Raw genomic sequence first — 25,099 nt, forward strand, 5'->3', positions numbered from 1 at the left:
GTTAAAAACCCACCTTGATCTTGCCAGCGCACTTGCTGCAGGTGGGCGCCAGGTACTTCTCGAAGCAGTACTCGCAGTACAGGTCGCCCTTCTCCTCAACGAATCCAATGTCCTGCAGCGGACGACGGCAGTTGCCGTTCACGCAGATGAAGTGATCCGGGCACCAGATGCGGCCAAGAGCCGTGATGAAGGGTCCTCTGTGGAAGCGATATAAAAGCAAATTAGTATGGGAATTGAAATAAGATTATATATTCTGTTAATAAAGTAACAAACAAAGAAAGCTGCGCTGTTTTCTACTTACGAGGTAATCTCTTTATTGCACTGACAGCACACGGGACGCTTACCCTCCTTGAGCAACTGACTCACGGCCCTTTCGTTCTCCTCCGACATGGTTTTCTGATCCTCACTGTGAGGTCCCAAGGCCTTCACGGAAACACTGTAGGTGGGTGAGCTGTTCTGGGTGCCATTTCCATTCTGATCTGCACTCTGATTGCCATTCTGGCTGGCTACAACAGGTGGACCCTGTTTGGGTTCTATGTAGGATCTGCGATCCGCCGCATGGGTGGCTCCAGTGCGTCGCAAATTGTTCCTAAATGCCACCGGTTCGGGAGTGTCGATGGCCTTGCCACCATCGCAGAGATCGAGTATCTTGCCCATGGGATGCTGGGCAGGTAGTTCCATTTGCAGGGTCTGCTCCACGCGAGGAACCTGCGGCTGTGCCTTTTGGACTCCCACCTCTGTGGCCAGATCCTTCTGGGGATGTACGGCAATGACAGGCTGCAGAGCAACGGGTTGAGTGGGATCCAGGTTCTTAAAGTCATCGAGATCCAGACGTTTGCGCACAATCATCGGACTCTTGGAGAGATTGGAGCTACTGTTGCTTCGCAGGCTCAAGGAGCTTCCTGCATGGGAGAGTGGACCATTTTGACCACCATTGTTGGCCAGTCGTGCCTCCAACATGTTGGTAATAATTTTGCCCGCTTCTTGCATAAATGCATGGGTTTTGTCACCCATATCAATCTTTCCAACGGACTCGGTCAGCAAGGTAATGGCATCCGACTCCTTTTCCATTTCCTGGGCGGGTGAGTCAGTTGTCTGAGGATGGGGGCGTGGCAAGGTGGCATAGGTTTGAGGATTAGCATGCGGATTAGTGGCTTTGACAGCGGTGGTAGCTCCCTTGGGAACTGCAAAAAAACGGGGTAAACAAAACACAAAAAGCGAGCGGGTTAGATTGGTTGCAGGCAAATTAGTGGGAATCGTGCTGGGATCAATTCAGTAGGAAGTTGATCCCAAAAAATAACTCTTAAAATAAGTAAGTCAAATTAATGGGTATCGGGCTGGGATCAAGCTCTTCAGTAGGAAGCTGATCCCAAAAAACAACTCTTAAAATAAGTAACAAAAAAGAGGGAAAAGGTCATTAAAAGTCAGATATCAATATGGTCACAAAAATCTCAGGATATCCTCTTTGAATTAGTATCTTTCGAAGCCACAAATAAACACAAATCAAACTCGGAAACCAACAACGAACTCGGGGATGCTCTGTTCACCTGATCTGCACGTTGCAGCTGTTGCACAGTGGGATGCGCACTCCGGGTCCGGCGGCCTTGTTCAGGATGCCCCTGCCCCTCTTGGGCGCTGAGGTGGCTCCGAAGGCTCCAGCGCCCTTGTTCCCGGCACCTGGGGAATCATCCAGATTAGAGTTCAGGTTCAGATCGCTCAGGTCTGGCGGAAAGACAGCGGGAGCGGGCGGAGCAGCAGCGTTAACGGCGTTCGCAATCACCGACTTTGGCGCAATGGGGGCTTTGAACGGAGCAGTAGCTTTGATTGGGGCCGCAGATGGAGCTGGAGCTTGAGCTACAGCTGGAGCTGGAGCTGATCCTGGAGCTGTGATGGAAGCGATGGATGGCCGCGAGGCCAGATTAGGCTTGATGGTGCTGCCATTGCTGCTCCTGTAGGCCGTGGTGGCCTGGTTATTAGTGGTGGTAGTAATAGCAGAAGCTTGGGTTAGACTTTGCGACGATCTCGCGACGGATGCTGATGCTGAAGCAGATGCTGATGAGGATGATGAGAGCGATGAGGAGGTGGCTTTCTGGCTGCTCGCATACGAGCTTTGCTGCACTGATGAAGTGGTGGCTTGGTAGCCGGAGAAGGCAGATCTTTGCTGCTGCTGCTGCTGCTGACTTTGTTGCTGCTGGATGAAACCAGGTGGTGGCGCCATTAGCTTGCTTGTGGCGGCTGGAGCTGTCCCGTAGCCCGGCACTGTGGACTCCACGGGCGCCGGCCTTAGGGGAAACTTGGAGTCAAAGGTGGGCGATCTCAGGTTCGGGAAGCAACCCTCCCCGAGTGCAGAGGCCCGGGCACTGATGGCCTGCGACTGGCTGGTCAGGCTGCTGATCTCCTGCTCCAAACAGGACAGACGCTTGGCCTGGTTGGCCACGAATCCCGTCTTGCCGTACGAAGAGCGGCGCTCAGTGTCCGATTGGCCCTGGGACTGGGATTGAGCCTGGCTTTGACTCTGGCTAACTGATTGGGATTGACCCCTGGCCTGGGTAACTGACTGGGATTGACCCCTGGTCTGGCTAACAGACTGCGAGCCAGTGCGGATCTCAATGGTCTTGGCACTTTGGGTGTGTTCAAACTCCTCGGTGACCTTGCGACGTCTTTCGATCTGGGTATTTCCCACCTGGCTGCGCGTTTGACTCTGCGACTGCGACTGGGCCTGCTGTTGCAATTGGGAAGACTGCTCCCGCTGCTGGATGCTCAGATTGCCCACCCTCTGTTCCGTAATCCTCTCCGGCTGCTGGCTGAAGCTCTGGCTGGCCGACTGTGAGCTCTGCTCCGAGTGGGCCAACAGCTGACCCTGGTAGCTCTGGCCCGTCGTAATGGAGCCTGTCTGCAGGCGGGGAGCGCCGGACACGGAGAGAATTGTCGACTTCGGTTCCGGCTCCTTCATCCTCGGAGCTCGGATGGCATTCAGCGGATTTGGTGGCGGTCCTGGGGCCGGGGAACGCGTCCTGTCCGGGAAGGGCGAGGCACTCAGCTCGTTGTAGTTCCTCGCGTGCGTGGCCGAGCACTCCTCGAAGACGAGCTTCTCCTCCGTCTGATAGAAGGGCACAATGGGAGCCGGCTTGTTGGTCAGCGAGGGCGTGTACGGCCGGGTGGGCGTCAGGGCCTGGTCCGGGCGCACCAGTTCGTCTAGCGGTTGGAAAGCCATCGTTACTGGACCGGATCGATCCTCAACAATAATGGGCACCGACAGCTGCGGTCGCCGCTCCTTCTCCCTTTCCCGGGAGGGAGCAACCACAATTGTCGGCGCGGCAACTTGGGCCACCTGGGCTATGGCTATGGGTTTATGTACAGTGGAGGAGTCACTAGTGACCGGCGCCTTGGATGCCCCATCCACGAACGCCAACGGGACATTCTCGCGCAGCTCCTGCGGCTCCGGGGTACGGATGGGACTCTGGGTGGGCAGCACCGTCCAGTTGCGCTGGTACTTGGGGATGCTGTCCGCCTTGTGGAGGCCGGACTGTACGGCTTTGCCCTGCTTGGTCAGGTGGCTCAGCGGGGAGGGCGGCGGGAACAGGACCTCCGAGTGCTCGAGCTCCTCGGCGGTCTCCTCGATCAGTTCGTGGGCATCGAACTGGCTGCTGCAGTGGCTACTTTGTACAGCGATAGCTGGTAGTTGGCGGACAGGAGCAGGTGCAGGTGCAGGTGCTGGTGCAGGAGCAGGTGCGAAAGCGGTTGAGGTGGCAGGTGGGACTGTGGAAGAGGAGTTAGAGCAAGCAGTCGCTTTGGAGCTGTAGGAGGCGGAACTCTGAGATTGGGCGTTGGCCTGAAGGGTTTGGGTCTCGGCGAGTGTGGTTTGCGAGAGCAGAGAGTGTCGATGTTGCTGTTGCTGTTGGGTTACTTGATGTTGCTGTTGGGTTACTTGATGTTGCTGTTGGGCTGTTACTTGGGACACTTGTTGCTGCTGCTGGTGTTGGGTTCTTTGGGTTACTTGGGACTGTTGCTGTTGGGCTACTTGGGAGTGTTGCTGTTGGGGAGGCTGCTGCTGCTGCTGCTGCTGTTGCGACTTCTGTGTGAGTTGCTGCATCTGGTGCTGCAACTCCTGACTCTGGGCACACTGCTGCAGCTGGAGCATCTTGGACTGCTGCAGTTGCTGTTGGCTCAGGAGGTTCTGCTGCTGGTTCGAGAGTTCCCTCTGCAGTTGGGTGAGCTGCTGCCCCTGGAGGCCCGACAGCTCCTCCTCCTTCTGGTGGAAGTACTCCAATCGCTTCTGATTGCGCTGCTGGGCCTTGCAGTACTTCTGGAACTCCAGATCGGTTTCCTCCTTCAGGGCGGACACAATCGATGCCCGGGGAGTGTCGACCACGCTGCCAGCATTGGAGACCGAGTTCGAGGAGAGCGGCTCACGGGATGGCTGGAATGCTTGCATGGCCGCAAAGGCGGACGACTTCCGGGGCTGATCCCTGCGCGTCTCGTAGAACTCCACGGACTGTGGCGGCTCCGGCCGGATGCCCAGCTCCTCCTCGTGATCCAGCACCTGAAATTCATGCTTCTTCAGTTCCTGCTGCTTCTGCTCCTCGTCCACGCGGTGCATGGCGTTCTCGGGGTTCAGGGGGGTGTAGCCACGTTCCGGGGCGGTGCACAGGGCATCGCACATGCTCAGGTGCTCTTTGGGGGTGGGCAGGTCGATCATGTGGATGGGCACATCCTTGTCGAAGTGACCTTCGAAGGGGCGTTCGGGGGCGGTGGTTAGGGCACTCACAAACGGAGACTTGGGTCGGTAATCCTCCCGCAGATAGGGCTTGATTTCGATGGGTGGTGGCATGTAGGGCTCGGTTTCCTCCGGCAGTGGGATGCCCTGGTCGGCGGGAGGGGCAAACTGGAGCGCGAACTCGGGAGCGGTTACCATGGCTTGGGTGAGACGGGATCCCCGGGGAGGAGACTCACGCAAGGGAGCAAGTGGTGGCTCAATTGGAGCTGGAGCAGGAGCCGGTGGTGGAGGAGGAGGAGGAGGAGCAGGCACTTCTTGAGCTCTGGCGGATTCAGCTGCCTCCGCCTCTGCTTCGAAGTCATCCCCACAGGGACGGGGGAAGGGACACTCCACCAGGTGGAAGGGAACCTCCGGGGCTGTGGTCAACACTCGAATCATGGGATTAATCCACTCCTTGGGCATGGGATTGGGAATCTTGGTCGGAGGTATCTGGCGCACCGGGGCAATCTCAATCTTGATCTCGGGCGTGGGCTGGAACTTGCGTTCGCTCTCAAGGATCTGGCATCGCTGTTCGATCACCAGACCCTCCCGATCCTCGATACCTTCTAGGGCCTCGGGTATGGTCTCCAGCTCGCCGGATAGTTGGGGCAACTCCTTGATCTCGGGCTCATCGTTGAACACAACGCGTCGGGTCGAGGGAGCAGGAGCGGGTGTTTGAGTGGGCGTGGTCACGGGACTGGGTGTCACCTCCCTTACCATGTCGACTAGCTTGTAGGTGCTCAACGGCACCGCCAGCGAGTCCACACACTCCTGGGCACTTCTCCTGCCGGAGGCGTACTCCTGAATGGAATCCTGGGTGCTTCCGTAATCCACCTGGTAATCGAACTCGGAGCCAGATTGCTCCTGCATCTGGTAGGCCTGAATCTGGGCAGCGTACATCCGCTGATACTCCTCCGAAGTGGTCGTCGTCGTGGTCGAAGTGGATGTGTAGCTGTCCGAGCTCGATTCCTGCTCCGCCAACTGACGCGCACTGGCGGCTGTTAATTGTGGAGCAGAATAGCTCTGCCATTGGGAGCTTTCCCCTTGGGGCTGCGGATCTAGTCGAGCAGTTGCCGCTCCAGGTGGTAACGGAGGCACTTGCTGCACCGGATTGGACACCACCACATGTTGCGTCTCGGGCGGCGGGATGTAGAGTGGTGCGGCGGTGGGCGCCAGGTGGCTGTCATCCTGCGGTGGTGGCCAGGTGAAACTGGAGCCACGCTGCGACTGCCGACTGGCGGCCAGGGCCACCTCGATGTCCATCTCGAAGCAGTCCTCCTCCTCGAATTCCGGCTGCAGCTCCTCCACAGCCTCTCCACCTTTCCGGCGGACGGTGGGTCAAACAGCGGGGGTCAAGTGTTTGGGGACAGTGTGGTGGTTTTGTGATGTGGTTCGGGGCGCAGAGTTAGTTTTGGTTTAGTTTTCAGGGCGGACAGGGCAAATATAAGAGCAGAAAGAAACAAAAGACAAGCGCTTGTTAGTCCTTGGCACTGAGAAAGCGGCAGAGCGTTGGTGGTGGATCAGTGGATCGGATTTTCAGTGGTTCAGTGGTTCAGTGGATCAGTGGATCAGTGGATCAGAGGATCAGTGGCGGTGCAACGGCGACAGCGGCAGCGAATTCGAAGGCTATTACGAACTACAGAGACACAACTTCAGGCTAAAAACTACTGGGCAAGAGGCGGCAAAAAACTTAAGCAACTAAGACCTGATTTCGTTCAGTTTGTGGTTTTAGTGTAGGTAATGGGCTGCGAGTGGTTCGAGTGGTTCGAGTGGTGTATGGATGGTCAAGTTCAAGGCACACAGAGGCACGGCAGGCGGTTAAGTCAGCAGGCAACTCAATCGAAGCGAAGCAATGAGTGGATCGGAAAAGTTTTACGCCCTACAACCAACCCAACCCCAGCTCCATTGCAATTTGTTGACAGACAAACAAACAACGGTGTATTGCAGGCCGTATAAAGAGGGAAAATATATTTAATGCGATTCAACAATAGTCGCTAGGAGAACGACGAGGGGGCGACAACATTTTATGCCCCTTGCAGAGGCAAATAAATTTTTTATTTCTTATTTTCAGAGCCATTTTCATGGCGAGCAACAATAAACACACGCGTATACACAGCGAGGGGAAATTCTCTCCGCTAGGCACGCATATTTACTTCCATTTTTTATGGGCCCTCGTCTGACTCCCTCCTCCAAAAAAAAAAAGAGAAGAAAAAAGGAAAACCCCCAACGAGCAAAAATGGCGTCGACAGGTAGTCATTGGATTTTATTATGCATAATTCGGTATTGGCTGTAATTTCGCAGAAATTGAAAATGGCAGAAACACACGACCAACACACGGAGGACAAAGGACCGTTTCTGTGGCAGATACAAACGGAAAACAAACAAGAAATTATTGCCGCAAATATTTTGTCATATCAAAAATGTTGGCAGCAGCAACAACAGAAAGTTTTTCGGCCATAATAAGAGGCCGTCAGGGCATTCGGCAAAGTTTTTCTCTATATTTATTATTTTTGGCCTTCCTTTCTCCCCCCGAATTGTTTTGCTTAGACAAAAGGCATGCAAAGTTGTGTAAAGAAAGAAATTCTTAGAATAGCCGGGGACACAGTTCGATTAGTACTTATATAGACAGACATAGGTGTACAGATAGATATATCCAAGAGCGGACAGACTTTTCAGAGCGCTTTAAGCAGTATGCGGTTAGGCATGAAGCATTTATACTATGGTTCTTATAAACATCTGTGGAGGTATTTCTTTGAAGTATAGATTTGCAGTTGCAAAGTTTATTGCTTAAAACTCATAGTATTCCATTCAATTTTGATAGTATGCTTAGGTATTTTGTAGAACATATTTGCTTTCCAGAATTTCGCCAACTTTGCACGCCTTTTATTTGCGGCTTGGTGTGTGTGAGGCAATGGGGATTTCTAATACGTGTAGGGGTAACCGTAACCTAAAAGAAGCAGAAACCAAAACAAAAGTTATTCGTGGGATTATGCGTAATGAGCCTAGGACAATAGTTCCGCCCCAATCCCGAGAAATAGGAGGCAAAGTGCCCTCGATAAATCCTCGCTCTGACGAATGCCACAGAGTCCTCTGATATATGGCCCCTTGGCACGCTTCAATATTCGGCCACTCTGCCCAAGAAAACTGCGGAAAAGCGGGGGGCAGGTGGTGAAAAACTGAGGCGGATGCTTGTTCGTATAATAATGGCTGGTAATTTATCTGCTTTCGTTTACATTTCCCGCTCCGTGTGGAAAAGCTGGCTGTGCGTGTCGGCATTTGTGCAAGGCAAACATTTGTTTGCCAGCACATTTCTCGTTTCTCGTTTTTTCCCCCGACTCTCCGGAAAGCAAATTGGAACTGGATTTGCTCATATGCCGCCACTGGTTTTCTTTTTTCTTCCGGGGGCAAAGTTTCGGGGCGAAACCCAAAACCGAAAAACCCCAAATGATTGCTGCGGTTGTGCGTGATTTTCGCTTTGATTAGGAGATTGATTCCTGGCGGAATGAAGATTTATGCGACCGGAGAGCTTCTCCTTTCGCTTCCCTTACTAATTGCATTTTTAATTGCTTAACGAATGTGGCGCTTGCGAAAATTGCCCCATAAATTGGGAGTGCAATTGTTGGTGCCGCCATATTTGTTGTTAATTCATTTCCGTTATGACAGCCAGCATCGCAGCGCGGTAATTGATAAACAAACAAACAAACAGACAAACACGGAGGAGCAGAGATATATGTGCAGATGGCGAAGAAAAAACACCAGAAATTTCCGCGAGAGAGCCCAAAGTGTTCTTGTTAAAGCCGTAAACACAGTGAGCCGGAAAAGTCAGACGTATATTTTAAAAATATTTATCTAAAAGATATTCCTTATCTTTGGATATTGAATGAAAGTTGCCTTATAACTTTTTCGCTAATAAAAAAGGTTTTCTATACTATTCTGTTATTTATTACTTTCTTTTGTTTATAGGGGTTTGAACTAGTTATGATTTTTTAACTATTTCGGAATTTTTCCCCTGAATTCACCTGGGCTTAAGCCCAATATAAAAAAGATTTTCCTTTATTTTCTTCTACAGCCCACTGTCTGCAGCCTTCTTCATTTTCCCCGGCGGGATATTTGCGCTGCATTTAAAGCCCTATCCTGGCGAAAAGGGAGCGGGGGAGGAGGCGACCACAATGGCAACTGCCACGCAAGCTGAGGCAGGAATTGCAGCGGCAACCGTATACATTTTATATCATTTATTTCTGGGAAACATGAATGGGTCTTGTTTCGTTGCACTGGCAACGCGTTACGTATACGCAGCGTATCGGTTTGGTTTGCTTTCATTTGGTTTGGTTTTTCGAATCGGTTCGGTTTGGTTTGGTTATATGCCACCCTTCATGTTCTGTTTTTCCCATTTCCCCCATTTTCCCAGCGATTTCGCATTTGCATTCGCCTTTCAGCACTTTCGACTGGCACACGGAAGTGGAAGATGGCAATCGCATTGGCATTGAAACCGCCGCCGATAGCACCGCCCCCCGCATTTCCCGACCCGCGGTTGCATCGGCCATTGTCAGTTTTAATTTCCCGTCTGGGCCCATAATAATGATAAACACATTTTAAAATGTTTCCACCTATTGATTGAGTTTGTCAACAAAATGTTTCCATTATTAACGCATTCGCGATGAGAAGGGGCCCTGCTAATGCAATTCATTTGTGTGCCAGGACCTGAATGGGTTTTAAATGTCTGCGATGGGTATATGGATATGTGATATATGGCAGATCTCTTTAAAGCAGCAGATGATATCAGATGATATCGGACTCAACAAGTGAATTAATCTACGGAATAACTGAAACTTCGGCTGCGAGGCAATGGGTTTCTATTTTGTTGTTTGCATTTTGGCAGCATTTTACCTCGATTAAAATTATTATTGTTGTAGTTGCTGTAGTTGTTGTTGTAGTTGTTGTTGTTGGTGGTGGAGATAATGTAGGGGGACTGACTCGGGGTGCTATAATTAGATCCCATGGGGTAAGAGTTCCTATACTGCTGCTTCTGCTGATTGTTGTACTGCTGCTGCTGCTGCTGTTGGTACCTTACATTACGACCTACATATGTACACAGCACAGATAAATGGTATATATACACACGAGCAGCAGACAATATATATATAAAGTGTAACTTAAACTATGCTAAATGTTTTATGCAGCCACATTTGCCAAATAGTTTTCATTTAGTTGCTCACGTGGACGGGGTTTAACGAGCAGAAAATGGTTTAGTAAATTTCGCCAAAAGCATTTCAATAATTTCGATATTTTTTGAGGACTGTTGGTTGGTTAGTTGTTTCGCTTGTTTGCGGCTTTACGGTTAAGTCATGTGCAATTTATTTCGATCAATAAAAGTATATATATATATATAAAACTCATCGTCGTTACAAAACAGAAATCCGGTTAATACTATACAACAATCGATCGACCGACTGCCTCGATCGCTTTCTACATCGTCTATCACTCAGTTTTTTTCTGGCTAACAACAAAGGAACTAAACTGTGGGCTATTTAAGTCATAGGGCATACGGTTTACGGTTTACGGTATATGGTACAAATATGGTACAAATTCTCAATTGGCTTAAGCGACTAGACCCATTCACCTTCTGACAGACAGCCGTCGTCATCAGCCTTACCTTGTTGGCCAACGTTGCTGCGGGGCAAAGTGGCGTACGGGTTGTTGTTGTTGATGTTGCCGCCGGGAGCGGGACGCGGCGACTGCTGCTGCTGCTGCGGCGGATACGACACCGGCGACTTGGGAGCGGCGGCTCCGAAGGGACGGGCATAGCCCTGGTTCACCTTTGGACGGGAAGAGGGGGAATGGTTTATTAGCCGGGTGTATTTAACAGATTCGAGAGTTTCGATTCGGAGCCAAAACATCACAACACTTAACACGAGTCAGTTAGTTTGGGGCAGATCTGAGCGAGCTGCGGCGCGAGCTGAGCGGAGCAGAATGCAGGTACTTACTTTTCAGGGTTTCGTGATGGTCATTGATTCAGGCAAGATAACAGTGAGCAAAAGGGTTTCGTTCAGTAAGATTTATTTCGGAAGAGAAAATAAAAGATAGAAAATGAACTGATTTTTGAATTCATATTTGGCCAATTAATCTACTAATAAAGTTATCTAAGAATCTAATCATTTAACGAAGTTCTTCAAAGACTTTATTAACCCAGATAATATCGATTAAAGAAGAATATCAACTAAGTCAATTTTTAAATTTACTAGTAGTTTTTAAGCCACTAGAGTTTACACAAAAAAATAATACTAAAGATATGATTTCACTTTTTAGGAAAACCACTGATTCATGGGCTACCATTTTGTTATAGATAACTTTAATGACTTTCTTCTAGTCTATAGTTTTAGTTTATATAAATTATATCTATGTAATAAAGTGGATTTTTTCCATTAAGAATAGCGGGGCTAAATTACTCTTAATCGGTTCCCAAAAAATAAATGCTTTATGGAGAATATACTAATTTATTTCCCCAAGGGTCACCAATTAAAAGGTGATTTACCGAATCGCCCATTTCTCTTAAGCTGACTTATTTCCCTTGTTCAAGTGAACTCTGCCCTGTTGCTCACTGTCGTCGACCTTGGTCTAATTGGGGGGCGGAGTGGGATGGATTACCTTGTAGCTGGTGCCCGCCCCCTTTCCGGGGGCCTGCACGCTGCGGATGACGTTGCCGGTGAGCGTGACGTACTCAAAGGGCTGATCGCCACCGCCGGCGGAGGGTTGTTGTTGTTGTTGGGGGGGTGGGGCTATAGCCCCCGAGTTGGTGTTAATCTGGCCATAAATCGAAGACGGCTCATCCGCCACGTAGGCCGACATATTGTCTGCTGTTGCTGCTGCAGCTGGGCTATCTGTTGCAGCTGTTAAAATGGGTGTTGCTACTGTTGCTGCTTGTGTTGCTTGTATTGCTTGGGGGCTTGCAACCTGATGTGGGTTAAATTTCAATTGATTAGCAAGTGTCGCCGTTAGCGCTGCCACAAGCGGCTGTTGTTGTTGCTGGTGTTGCAAGTGTTGCTGTGGTGGTATTGCCCCTGCAAATGGCTTGGCCGTGTTGTTGTGTCTCTGTGAGGTGGGTGTTGTTGTCGTGTGTTGCGTGTTGCTGTGGTGTTGCTGCTGCAGCTTGTTGGAGTACTCTTTCAACAGCTGGTTGTACGCATTGGGGCTCTTGTTCTGCGTATTCATGTCGTTCTCGTTCTGCGCCTGTAGCCTGTAATTCGTTACGGACTGAGACTGCGCCTGCGGAGGAGGCGGTGGCGGCGGCGAGGGTGGCATTGTGTAATTATCACCCTGACCAGCGGGAGGCCCGGCCACAGCCACCTCCAGCGAGGTAGAGGAGGCGGATGTCTGGCGCGAGTGGAGGGGCGATCCGAAGCGGTCCAGGGACAGCGTGGAGGAGTAGCTCTGCTGGCTCTGGCCCACGCCACTGCCACTCCCACTGCCGCTGCCGCCCACTCCGGAGGAGGAGGAGCCACTGGAAATGGATGACAGGCTGCTGTGGGTGCGAGTATGTTGCTGCTGTTGCAGTTGCTGCTGGGTGGCGGGCAGGTGTTGCTCCGGGGAAACTAGCTGCTGCTGATGCTGCTGCTGCTGCTCCTCTTCGTACTGCAGCAGCTGGGTGGGCGAGGGGGGCGGTGGCAGAGGCAACTCCTGGCTGCTCTCAGACTCAGGCTAAATGGGTTAATGCGGGAGGCGAGCAGGCAGGCAAGGGTTAACAAAGGCAGTTAATTAAAATGCACGCGCAATGAAAGTGGCACACAACCTACGGCTGATGAACTAAAACCCCTTTGCAAGTACTCATGTGTGTGGGTGTGTGTGTGTGTGTTCTAAAAATGGCTAATAGGTCAAGGTCAATGGACGGGCTAAGTAAAAGCCCCACTCCCAAAGGAAAAAACTGAAAAAGAATCCATATTCCTTGGGTAATCCGGTCGGGTGATTATGCAACCTTAGCTAATGATTCGCTAGACGAGTTTTCCTTTTGCTTAGATCACTGAAATACAGTCGTTTCACTTGATTCGCTAATCTTTGATCGTTGGAGCAGAGTATTTAATCCTTTTTCTGGACACTTTTCCGTGGGTCGGTCGGTCGGTCGATCGGTCGCTTCTCTGGTGTCCGCTCGCTGCGGACACAGTAACGGACACTTCGCGGACACGGACACGGCTAAATGGGCACGAGATGCGCACTGAGCACAGGGCGCAAAGAAACTGCGGCCACGGCGGCCAAAAAGCTGCCAAACCGCTGCAGCTGTGTGTTTTTTATAGATGGCCAAAAAAAAGTGTAGGCAAAAAATACGAACATACGGCGCGGAATGAGTAAAAAGCAACGCTTGGCATATATATTTAGCTTTTAGCAGCCATTGCACATTTTCGCGAAATGCGCTGGCCGCGGCAGAAAAACAGAAAAAGAATCAAAATCAGACAAGTAGTAAAATAGACTGTGCAGCCGTACACTATTTATACCCCCGTGCAATCAATCTGGCCGTGTCGATCCGATTGATTCGACTGGCCGTGCCAAGGGGGAAGTCTTCAATCCCTCAATGAATGCCCCCTTGATCTGCTTACCCAATCAGCCGTAGGTCGATCCCACAAACATAAACAATAACTTAAACTCCATGCAAGGCAAACCAGGGGACTCACGCAAAAACACAGAGAGCATAAAATAGAAACACAGGCAAACACATCAACAAAGGGCACACAGAAAACAATTTATGGCTATATTTAGATCAATTTGGGAAAAATATTCGTTTAATGAATAGTTTTTAAGAAAAAAACATTGATAAAACTATCGTTATTATATTTTTGAAACATCTTGTGAAAGCCTTTTTCAAATATCTACATAAACTTTTCCTCTGTGCTGGCAAATGCATAAAACTTTTCCATTTTCATTTGATCGTTTTGTGGCAGAGAGCAGACAGCCAAAGAAAACAGTAAACAAGAAGCGTTTCTTGATAAAATTGCCTGAGATGTTTGAACTTCTTTGCTGGCAAAAAGTTTTTGCATTATATTGCATTTTTCTCTGCCGCTCTTCTTGTTCTGGAGATGATTTTTAACATTTTAGCATATGTCGGATGCTGGCGCTTCCGGCGAAATGTGCCGAGTTTAAGCAAACATTTTTGCTAGCAATATGATAAAATTGAATGTTGCAAAAGCAGATTCAGGTGCAAAAGGTGGGTGAGTGGGGGGTGGTTGGATTCCTCCGTCTGTTTTTGCTCAAAACTCGAGGCCCTTTGTAGCGTGTTTCTGTGTCTATATATCTATATCTATACATCTGAGTTTCGGTGAGTGTCTGACATTGTTTTAGCCACGGCAGGGAACAGTTAACATTTAACAGGTGGGGCTTTCCACCCGCCAGATATCTTTACTCACCGGTGCCGGGGCGGGGGCGGAGTTTCCGTTGGAGTAGCCGTTCGAGTTCGAGCCACCGTATCCGTGCGAGTTCAAGGCCGACGAGATGGTGGTGGCACTCAACTTGGTGTTGCTGCGGCGAAAATAATAACAGAAGAGATAACTTAGACAGGGCCCGAAAAATCAGATTTGCCAGCGGTAATTGCCTGTCACCAGCCATTCGCCTAATTGCCCCCCAGTGCAAGACCTTTAATTTGGTTTGGCCAACTACATCGTTTTAAATTAAGCAAACATCACGCAGAAACCCCAAACAAATTCCAAATGCCAAATGCCAAATACAAATTGCAACTGTCACTGGTCGTATGCATTTTTGACACACCAGCAATATCGCACACCCTCGGGCACTTGCAGCCCGATATCCCCCAATCGATTGCTGGGAAAGTGCAGTCCCAGTTCGTTTGCCATCGTTTTAGTTGGCAGGCAAAGTATGTGGCACACACATATGTTGCCAATTCATTTATTAAAAATTTGCGGCACAGCCGATGACACGTCAGCAGAGCAATCAGTGTCGCCTCTTTCATTTCCAAACGCGCAGAGTGGCCAACCAAAACAAAACAAGGCAATGGGAATAATTTGCAGGGAAAATCCGAAGACATAAGTACCCTAAATAATCATAAAATAATTGATTTTAAAGATTAAATATAAATATAAACAATTCTTTAAAATTTAAATTCAATTTATATAAAAATCAATTGACTGGTCAGAAATAACTTAAGACATCGTTATATGATTTGAAATAAAAATCAAAGAAATTGCCTTCGAAATTATATTTTTTGAAATTTTAGCTAAGCTATGATGGTTAATAATTTGTATAAGTAGTTAGTTATTGTTTTCTCATTTTTTTATATACACCTAAAACTAATGTATCTTTTTTAAGAGTATTCCCTCTCGAATGTATGTAAATACTCGGTTGAGCATGGGCGATTTTTCGTCGCCGTCATGTCAGGCGTATTTTGGCATATAGCGAATGCGCTGAATTTATTTATATTTCATTTTCATTTGTACCCTGGACCCCCTTCTCCCCCCCTTTCCACCACCACTGACCAATTGGCCGTGTAAAGGGAAATGGCAGAAAAAAATCAGAGGAAACATCGGCATAACTGCGATCACTTACGGCTTGATGGGAACGGGGACGTAACCCTCGGTGCCGGAGGGGGGATTATTGATGGCGGCCTGCTTGGCGTGGATGTCGCAGTAGAGCTTGTTGTTGAAGTTGTAGTAGCCCTGGTTCTTGAGGGAAGTGCCGCAGGTGGCACACTTGAAGCACTCCACGTGCAGGTTCTTGTCCTTGATGCGCACGAACACGCCACTGAAAAATGGGAGAGGGGAAGTGGGATTATTAGAGGGGTAATTATAATGATGGACAGTTCGAAAGGCTCTTCAAAACTCTGGGATTGCCTTTTAATTCATATTTTTTCTCTTGGCAATCAATTTGTTATTCTTTCATTACCATAAAGTAGTTTTTCTCTGACATTGCAGAAGGATATTAAAATAAATCAATGTCAAAAATCAATCCACATTTTTTATTACAAAAAGTTTGTTAAATAAATGTATTCAAAAGCATGTTGATGGTATAAAAACAATTGTGCCAAACTCATATTTAATTGTATGAAAAAAGCAAATATTTCTGATCCGAGGATAAGCCCTTTTTAACTCCTAGCATTTAAGCTGAAGGGCATTATAATATTTTTCCCAGGTTAAACCCTTTGAAGAGCCCCTCGAACGCTTTGCAGACATTCAACGCGATGATTGATCGAACAGCACTTGATTACTGATTACTGATTACTACTGATAGATAGTTCGCTGTGCATTTGTGTGGGCACATGGAAACATTCCCCGAGCGAGGCTGTTAGCCGGATTGTAGGTAATGCGAGAAATATGTAAAAGGCTATAATGCATTATCGAGTTAAGCTCCGATGGCGGGCCAATTAAATTGGCATACAAATTAATACAAATGGCGGTTCGTTCCCATGGTCTGGATCAGGAGCTTTATACGTGGCCAGAGCTCAGGTGTTGGGAGTGCGTGAATGGCAAACAATTGACTTCGCCGCCGTGAGTCCGTGGTCCGTGGAATAAAAGCGAATTAAAATGCAGACACACGGGGAGGGGGGGCAACAGACGCATGACAGACGCATGAATTATCATTGAACGGCGAACAAGGGACAACGAACAGGTCCTTACACAATGCCCACGCCGCACAGCTGGCAGGCCGGATGTCCGCTGGCGGTCAATGGACGTGGTCGTCCATCCTGGTCGGTGGCCAGAGCCGCCGCCGCCGCCTCCATTTCGGCCTTGTACTCGGGCCCCTGGAGGCTGGGGCAGATGGGCAGCACAATGATGCGCGGATCGGGCTGCTCCTGATCCTCCTGCTTATCCTTGGGGGCCACTGGCAAGCTGGGCCTGTGCGGTGCCGCCGGCGCCAAAGTATTCGACTGCAGCGGCACCCCAATCCGCTCATCCTGTTGGTGTTGGTGGTGCAGCGGAGTGCGCCGCTCGTTGCCGCCAATTACGTGGCTCTGTGTCCAGTAAAAGTTGGCGGGACTATGTGGTTCTGCATAGCCATCATCATCATCATTATCGTCATAATCAGCGAAGCGGAAAAGCTCAATCAGTTATTTGGAAAATGCATGTACACAACCTGCCTAAAGTCTGCTCCTGGAAACTGAACCCCTTAAGTACCCCACTAATTGCTGGGAATTAGTTAATAATGGGGAAGCATCGCTGTTCTTGCTGTTAGTCAATGTGCACACACAAATGCCAATTTACACATATGAGGGGGTATTTACTGAACCTGATAAGGTGATAGGTGATAAAGCTGATTGCTTTTGGTGTCTCAAAAGAATAATATTTGTAGTCAATAAAACCTTTGCTGGTTTTTTTAGATTTTATAGGTTTTAACCATCCAAATTCAATAGCTTTCCTCAGATTCTGGCCTGCTTTATGTTAACATTAAAAACTCAGATGAAATAAGTCAAATGTGAAGAGCTTATCGAACAATATTAAGTTTGGTTTAACGAAATCAAATCATATTTGAAACCTGAACATTATTTAGGATTTATTGACACATTTGTATTTAAAGTGATTGAAATACATATTGTTGTCAGTGAAAAACCAAAACCAAATCAAAAACAGATAAGTATTATTACTCGACAGTGACAACTTGGTTGGAAATTAAGCTTTTGAGCTACCAATGTGATCACCCTATCAGTGCCATTCAATACCCGGTTTATTACTTTACAGGGAGGTGAGATCCAATGGGCGTCACTTACGTAATGAGGCGCTCGCATTCGGTGCAAATGTTCTGGCCAGTTGGGAGTCCGCCGGTGCTCGGGGGCTTGGGGGAGTTCACGGGGGCGCTGACATGGCGAGTGGTGCTCGATTGCTGTTGTAGCTGTTGTTGTTGCTGATGGTGTTGCTGGTGATAGTGTTGCTGTTGTTGTTGTTGGTTGTATTGCTGTTGTTGTTGGTTGTATTGCTGTTGTGGCTGTTGTTGTTGTTGCTGTTGCTGTGGTGCATCATGCTCGTAGTGGCTGTTGCCGAATGCTGTTTATATGTTTTGTAGTGGGCGAGGTTGTGATTGTTGTTGCAGGTTGTTGATTTTGGTGTGTATGGAAAACAGTTTAAATACAAACATGAGTTAGACAGAAAGATAGACAGAAAGTGGATTTTCAATGGGTGTGTCATTCAAGTATTCCTTAGCAGTCAATGAGAGACAGAAATGAGCTGGCAATTCAAATGAAAATAAAGCTCAAACAATCCTATAAAATAGATAGTCTATTAAAATCAGACCATAGAACTCATAAATATCCCTTCACTACATGACCCCTTCTATCGAAAAACTATTAAGCTGTATGTCTACACAAAACTCTTTGCTTCACTGAAAATAATACTTTAATATCTACGACTTATTAGGTCCGTGCAGGTGATTTTGAAATTGTTGGTTAATATATTTATAGACATGACTGTGTGGGGGCACTAGAAATGTGTCTTCAAATAGAGAAAACGAAAGTCCATCTCCTTCTGCTGGTCTGATGGGGTTAAACGACAAGAGAACAAAACAATTTAGTTACATTTGGATTTCACCCATTTCAAGGTCCCTGCTGGGCGTTTTAAAAAAACATTGGCTAGCATCTGGCAGACTGCCCGCCCACCTTTTCCCGCCCCTCCCTCTACTAATCGCCCAGTCCATCGCTGACGAACGGATTGGCACCGTCGTTCAGCAGGAGCAGCATTCGGGCCAGCTCATAGTTGGCTTCATTACCTGGAGTGGACTGGCCGGTCTCCTCCTCGCGCAGGAACTTCAGCACCTCGGAGCGATCGCCCTGGTATTCCTTCTCGTTCTTCTTGAAGTTGACGCTAGAATTGGGAAAATATATTAATTAGTCTACGAAATTTTAAATTTATTGTTTAATCGAACGACTAAAGAACTCTATTATTTATCTTTAGAATCAACTGAATTTCCTACAATTCAAGGAGCAAGCAAAGTGAGTTCTAACTACCAGAACTTAGTCTTGCAACACAGGGGTAAATGAAACTAAGAGGTTTCGTAGCACACTTTCAAGCGTGTACGCAGCGCAGCCCGAAAGTATGCTCCAATAAGTGAGTGAGTGGCGGCAACAAGATTGTTACGCATCCGCCGCGTTGGCCAAAAAATCCCCCAAAGAAATTAAGCGCTAAAGGCGCGCTTTATGGTCCCACGCGTGCGTTTTGGCCCGCAGAAGTCGGCAACTGGCACAAACTGAAGCACTTGGCCCGACTTCTACTGCCATGGCTATCATTTGCCAAATTGCACTCACCGTTTCGACCGCCCTGCGGTTGCTCGCACGCCCTGCTTTCGTTTCTTTTTTCTGTTTGTTCAGAGCAAAACAGAGCAGAGCAAGAACATTTTTAAGTAAAACTTTTTCTGATATTTCGCACTGTCACGGCTGCGGCGCAGACAGTTGTTTGTTGCCTTTTCCCTTGCTTGCCACCCGTGTTTCCCCGGAAAAACTTACCCGAGCACACCGCCAGCCAAAACCTCCGCCTGGGCCGAGAGTGTTTCCGCAATAGATTCATCGCTGTAAATGCCAACCGGGGTGTTGTATTGTTTATTGACAATGCTCTTCACGCCTCCATCGCCGCCGTTGGACTGAAAAATGTTTGCGAGAAATAGGAAGTACATGAGAAGTTGTGTCAGTCTGAGAAAGTGTAAAATGAGCTAAGTTTCCGAATGAAAATCAAGGGAAAGCAAAATATCTCCACGCACTTATTGTAATTGAGTATTATTCTTCTCCATCTCTGAGCCCTTCTCACAAAGTTTAACTAGCTGAAACGGAGCCATGTCCTCACTGCCAATTCTACATTTGCAATTGAATTGCATAATCTCAATATAAATAATTATTGATTTATTAAACTTTACTTTCTTTAAATAATCAATAACATCCTCTTTGCATATTAGCCTTTCATAATATTGCCTTGACTAAGACATACATATTCTAATTTCAAATTGAGTTTTGTATCCTGTTTCTGTGAAAATTGCATACTAAATTATATTCCAACGCCAGAGGTGTTTACCAATATCTAGGTTCTATTTCTACTATGCCATTCGCATGGCCTTAAATCACATTAAGCTGCTCTGAAACTTGGCTCATAAAATGATCCCAAATCAATTTCATGTTCGTTGTCATTGGCTGGAGCTATTATTATACAAATTCATAACAATAAAAGATACGTAAATGTATGCATATCCAGCACACACACACACTCTAAGATAGACATTACTATGCATGGCATGGCACGAATGGGTGGGTGGGTATTTGAGTGTGTGTGAGGGACCTTTGCACATTAATTCTTGCCAGGCAAATAATCCTAGCACTCATATTCATTACTCATTCTGACACTTTTCAAAACTACGCACAAACAAACTGAGCGTCAGACAGACAGACATCGTATAAATGCAAATGTTGTCAACTCATACAGAGGGTTTGGGGTTTTGGATTTTGGGTTAGGGTTCCCCAGCCCAACAGCCGAAAATGAAATGAATGAATATGAAAAGCCACAGACAGACAACAAAATAAACGCAAAGTGTGGCCAAGGGGTAAGGGGGATGGCGTTCTAGAACTAACTATCAACATCATTGGTCATCATCAGGACGTCAGCATCAGCTGGGCCACTAAAACTTTCCGCATTCCCAACTTTGGGCTGCCAGTTTATGAATTTTATAAATGATGTGGCACAGGGATGGGGCAAGAGTGGGTGATATACTCTGCGTGATTGCAAATTAGTACACTCACGAAGGGGCGGGCCGCGTTGTTGTAGCCACAGCCGATGTGCTGGCTGTCCTGTTGTTTGTGAGCCAGAGAGGTCTTCGTCACCGTCTGCAGATACGGCGAGTTGGGCTGCGGCACGTTGCCCGTGGGCGTCACATGCGGCCTCCAGGTGGAGCCGCCACTAGAGGATGGGAGAAAGGGAAATTACTTTAGATACTCAGTCTATCGACATGGTTCGCAACCACTCACCGCTGCACTGTGATGACAAAGTTGTTGCCGGAGCGCACCACAATGTCCTGGGCGTCCTTGTGCCGTAGATTGAAGACATCCACGTCGTTGATCTTGACCACCGCATCGCCGGGCTGGAGGCCAGCCTGCTCGGACAAGCTGCCGGCGTTAACCTGCAATAGAATCAAGAAAAACAAGCCCAGTTAGTAGCCATCGATCAACTCGGGTCATAAAATGCGCCGTTGGCCGAAACGGCTTTAAATTTATTATGCTGCAACTGCAAAAATTATGAGCGGGCAATCCGAGGCCAAAAACCCGCGGTGGCGCTGACTTTAGCTGAATATATTCCACAGGCCCATCGAAACATGCAGATTCAGATATATTTATCTGTGTTTTTTGGCCCCCAACTATTGGCCAAAGTTTAGTTTTATAGGCGTTGCTTTGTGTGCGTTTTGGGTGTTTGTTTTCATCATTTATTTATTTCCGAGTATATGTATGTTTTCGGGCGCTTCGACGTCCGCAGGGAAATCGTGCGGGAAAATGCCATAAATTTGCGCGATTAAAATCGTAAAAGTTACGCCGGAGATTCTTCTATATGGCCAGCGGCTGTGTGGGAGGCACTGACTCATACAGACGGCAGAGAATTTTCAAATTTCAAACTTGAAATTGAAATGGAAATGGAAGGCAGTGACTCAAGCACCAAGCACGGAGGATTTCGCATAACTATTAATTACCAAGTTTTGTTTGGGATAACAAAAATTGCAAACTAGATAAATGGCAGTAAGTGTTTCGGAAATTATATTATAATATTTAAATATGTTTGCCGCCAGATAGCTTACAGTTTGTATAACACAGATTTATATACCTAAATATATTATTATAAGGTACTTGCACCTATTTTTAAAATAGCTATGAGCACATATATTTTCGCTTTGTTAAGCTTTTCAGCTCCATTTAAACTCAAACTTCTTTCGGCAAATTTAAAGCCGCTTAGAATGGAAGTCACTTGGCCTGTCAATGTCGCTTCATCAGCCAAACTAACCAACTAAGCACACACTCAATCCCTGGCACACAGAGATACACTCATCAGGCTAAAGTCCACAACCGCAAAATACAGCCACAGAGGAAAGAGGAGGCTGCTCCTGTTGCTCCTCTCGGGGTCTAGGCCAAAGGAGGTCCAAACGGGGGCTCAGGTGTGCCCCAAAATTATACGCGCCATGCACGTATCCACTTTGGCAAATTGTCTGTTTATCAGACAACTGGCAGGCCCAGTCAGTCAGTCCCCGCCCCTTGAAACCCCCCCTTGAAAACCCCCTTTCGACTGTGGTCGCTTTATATTTGCACAAAACGGGGCGACGCTCGTGCAAAAACAAACACAAACAGAGACACTCGCACACAGATACGCCGCCTCGTTGTGTGTGAGCATAAATATTTCATTGGCGCACTCACCAAGCGAGACACCTAAATTTTGTAATATTTACAAAGTTGCCAAAAAACGTCGAAGCCCCCCAAAAACCGAATCGAATTGAATCGAGGCGCAGCGAATCGGAGCAGCCGAGCAGAGCCGACAGGTTAACCGAGCCACAAAAATGTACACTGGGAACAAATTTATTTAAAAGATCAGAGTTATCTTCATCTTCAAATCTTATATTTATATTTAGGAGCTCAATACTGTGAAGTATGATCTTTAAGTTTAAATTTATACTAGAAACAAAGCCTTCTCTTTTATTTCTTTATATTAATAAGATATTGAATGGAAACTTAATTTCAATTGACTTTAATCGGATAAGAATAAGGTGTTTTAAGACTTTATAAAAATGTATTCAAAAGTTGATAAACTTGTTTTAGGTCGCAATGCATTTCGGTAAAACACTACCTTTATAAGAGTATAATAATACTTTATAGTGTTAGGAAATTGATCAATAACTAGATCAATTTTATTTATTATTTTAAGCAAATTAGTTTAATGATTTAAATTATCCCGATACGCTTTTCTCAGTGCACACCCAGTCGCACAGCCAAAACCAAAGCCAAATCCAAGTCCATATCCGACGTGTGCCGTTGACATGTTCATTTTCTTGCTGTCGGCTGTGGGTAAAATTGAAATTGCTTGGCCAAGGTGTTTCCCAGACAGCAACAAATAAGTCCTGGCTCCTCGTCCTGCTCATTCCCATTTCCCCTACTCCTTCCCTTCAGCCCTCATCAGTCAGGCAGTCAGCCAGTCAGGCAACCGAAATCAAAGCGAACGCGGCCCGAAAAGTATTTTTTTTGGCACGGCTTCGTGGGTCTGGGATATTGACATTTGGACAGTTTTATGAGTACCTGCGATCCGTGTTTGTCCCCCATTCCCCATTCGAATATCTATCTGTGCGCCCGCTCGACATTTGTCAGCTTTATAGCATTTGCGGCTGCCCGACAATTGACAAAGCATTTGTTTTTGCTCTTTCGAATGACTTATGAGCGGGCCACATGTACGAGGAGATGGACAGGACTGAAATGGCATTACCAGGAGCTTTCGCCCCGCCCTCGGTCACATTATTAGTTTTGCTGCCAGTTTGCAGATCCCAGAGGAAGAGCATGTTGGCCATAAGGTGCTGTATGTTATGACCACCCCATAATACCATGTACATACCCTTGTGAAGAATATCAGTCGAGAAAGCCCATTTGTCACTCAAAGGCATCTTCTCTGATTCTTTAATTGAGTTTCCAAACAATGTGTAAATAAACCATTTCGATAAACTATTATAAAAACAAGTTATCTTATTACCGTTATTTTCTTACTTTGAGAAAGCCCTTCTCCGCGCTTCTCATTCATATGGGTACCCATCTGAGCCTTTCTCAGCGCTTCTCATAAAGTCAAAACCTTTATTACACTGTTTTTAGGTATCTTCACAACTCATAGTCTCATATCCCGCTCCTTTTAACATCCCTCGCTGAGGGAGCTGGACATTAATGCGGTGTCCTGTAGTATTACATGTGTGTGGGCGCTCACAGGGGCCAGAACAAATGATGATTTATATGGTGACTGGACGGAGCTTGGGCGAAACATGCCTGGCCGAGAGTAAATGTTGTAAAAATAATTTCATTTGCATTATCATCAGCATTTCCCTGGCATGTATTTAGCATTTTAGTCCGCATCTGCATATGTATGCCCTCGCCTTCTCGGGTCGGTCCCACTTGAGAGGAGCTCTTGAAATTATATGCGTTATGACAAATACTCCCAGATATGGACAAGTGGCTTTCGTGGTGATGTTGGTTTGGCGCTGGCAGCTTGACAAACATTTTCACAAAAGTATGAAGAATTTCGTCTCGTTTCGTTGCTGAGTTGTTGAAGTGTTTGATTTGCCGGAGTCGAGGGAAAAATGGTTTCGGCCATCCAGAATCGGAAAATCCATAAAGCAAATGAAATTCTGTGGACCGAACTGAAGCCAAAGCCAAAGGCCCGTAATCAAGTCAACTAAGCGCTGCTCAAATCCATTCAAGTGCATTAAAATTGAATTTCGTTCAGCACACACACACACACACGCACACAAATCGAGAATCCAGAGACAAAATAACAACAATAGAACAAAAACCGAACCAAAATGCATTCTCCACGGGGAAATCGGGGAGGATTGGGATGCGCTCACACTTTGTATACAAAATATTTATGTTGATAAATCAAGTTTGCTTTTGTGGATTAGGTGTATCTCAAATAAATTGAATTTGTGGCGTAAATTAAGCCACAACCAAGAGCCAGGACACACACTCGCAGGACTCTGGAGCGGAGGCCTAGCAGGCTGCCAACTTCTGGCAAGTTGTCGGCCAAGTTATGAGCTTGTTTAATTGAAAATAAATCTGCTTAAAGCCCCAGCTGAGGCGAGCAATATGACAGCCACACACTCTCAATTTGCCCCTCCATCTTCGGCTCTCGGGGGCCGTAAAAAGCGAAAAGAGAAATTGCGGAAAAGTCGTAAGTAGAGCGAACATGAACAAAGCAGATAAAATACAAAATACTGCGGAAATGCAGCGCAAATACAATGAATCTCAATGTGTATGAATATGCATGGCGCATCACTCATACGCCACGTCCCCCCCAGAAGCCCTAGCCATAGTAAATCACTGGAGAGCCCAGAAAACTCCGCCACTGCTGATGCGGCTTTCTGGCACAAACAAATGGCAACCACAACACTTGACCAGCGCGAATGGGAACGGCATGGGGATGCCATGAAAATGGGAGTGGGATTCGGAGTAGGAATGGGAATGGGAGCCTGATCCCGATGGGCAAACAGTTTGCAACTAGACTGAGCTGGCAGCGATTAAACCGAGCCAAAGAGTGAATGAAAAACAGCAAACTCCCGGCCAGAGAAACAATTCACTACCACTTCGTTTGCCTGGCAGTTTAAAGTGCTCCTTGCGATCTCTCCGGACCTTCCATTTGGAACATACTTCAGCTTAAA

At 47.2% G+C, this 25,099-nt stretch overlaps 1 protein-coding gene across 24 annotated transcripts in view; it reads right to left on the reverse strand.

Annotated features, from left to right (window-relative positions):
* LOC108048874 (PDZ and LIM domain protein Zasp) overlaps positions 1–25,099 on the reverse strand; it is a 56,954-nt gene that overhangs the window by 1,184 nt on the left and 30,671 nt on the right. For 2 of the 24 annotated variants that reach the window (XM_044462072.1, XM_017129811.2), the window contains exons 3-13: positions 20,682–20,833; positions 20,457–20,613; positions 19,179–19,312; positions 18,446–18,540; positions 16,366–16,735; positions 15,299–15,493; positions 14,146–14,257; positions 11,402–12,451; positions 10,410–10,572; positions 1,548–6,075; positions 14–197 (exon numbers count right to left, since the gene is read on the reverse strand). In XM_044462072.1, coding sequence (XP_044318007.1) covers positions 14–197; positions 1,548–6,075; positions 10,410–10,572; positions 11,402–12,451; positions 14,146–14,257; positions 15,299–15,493; positions 16,366–16,735; positions 18,446–18,540; positions 19,179–19,312; positions 20,457–20,613; positions 20,682–20,833 — 7,140 coding nt within the window. Of the gene's footprint in view, positions 1–13; positions 198–301; positions 1,185–1,547; positions 6,076–6,171; positions 7,704–9,643; positions 9,836–10,409; positions 10,573–11,401; positions 12,452–12,725; positions 13,183–14,145; positions 14,258–15,298; positions 15,494–16,365; positions 16,736–17,453; positions 18,213–18,445; positions 18,541–19,178; positions 19,313–20,456; positions 20,614–20,681; positions 20,834–25,099 lie in introns of those variants that run through there. The other 22 variants (XM_044462086.1, XM_044462084.1, XM_044462087.1 and 19 more) reach the window with 22 other exon arrangements.

This window comes from Drosophila rhopaloa, unplaced genomic scaffold, assembly GCF_018152115.1.
Source record: "Drosophila rhopaloa isolate 14029-0021.01 unplaced genomic scaffold, ASM1815211v1 contig_115, whole genome shotgun sequence".
Taxonomy (NCBI): domain Eukaryota; kingdom Metazoa; phylum Arthropoda; class Insecta; order Diptera; family Drosophilidae; genus Drosophila; species Drosophila rhopaloa.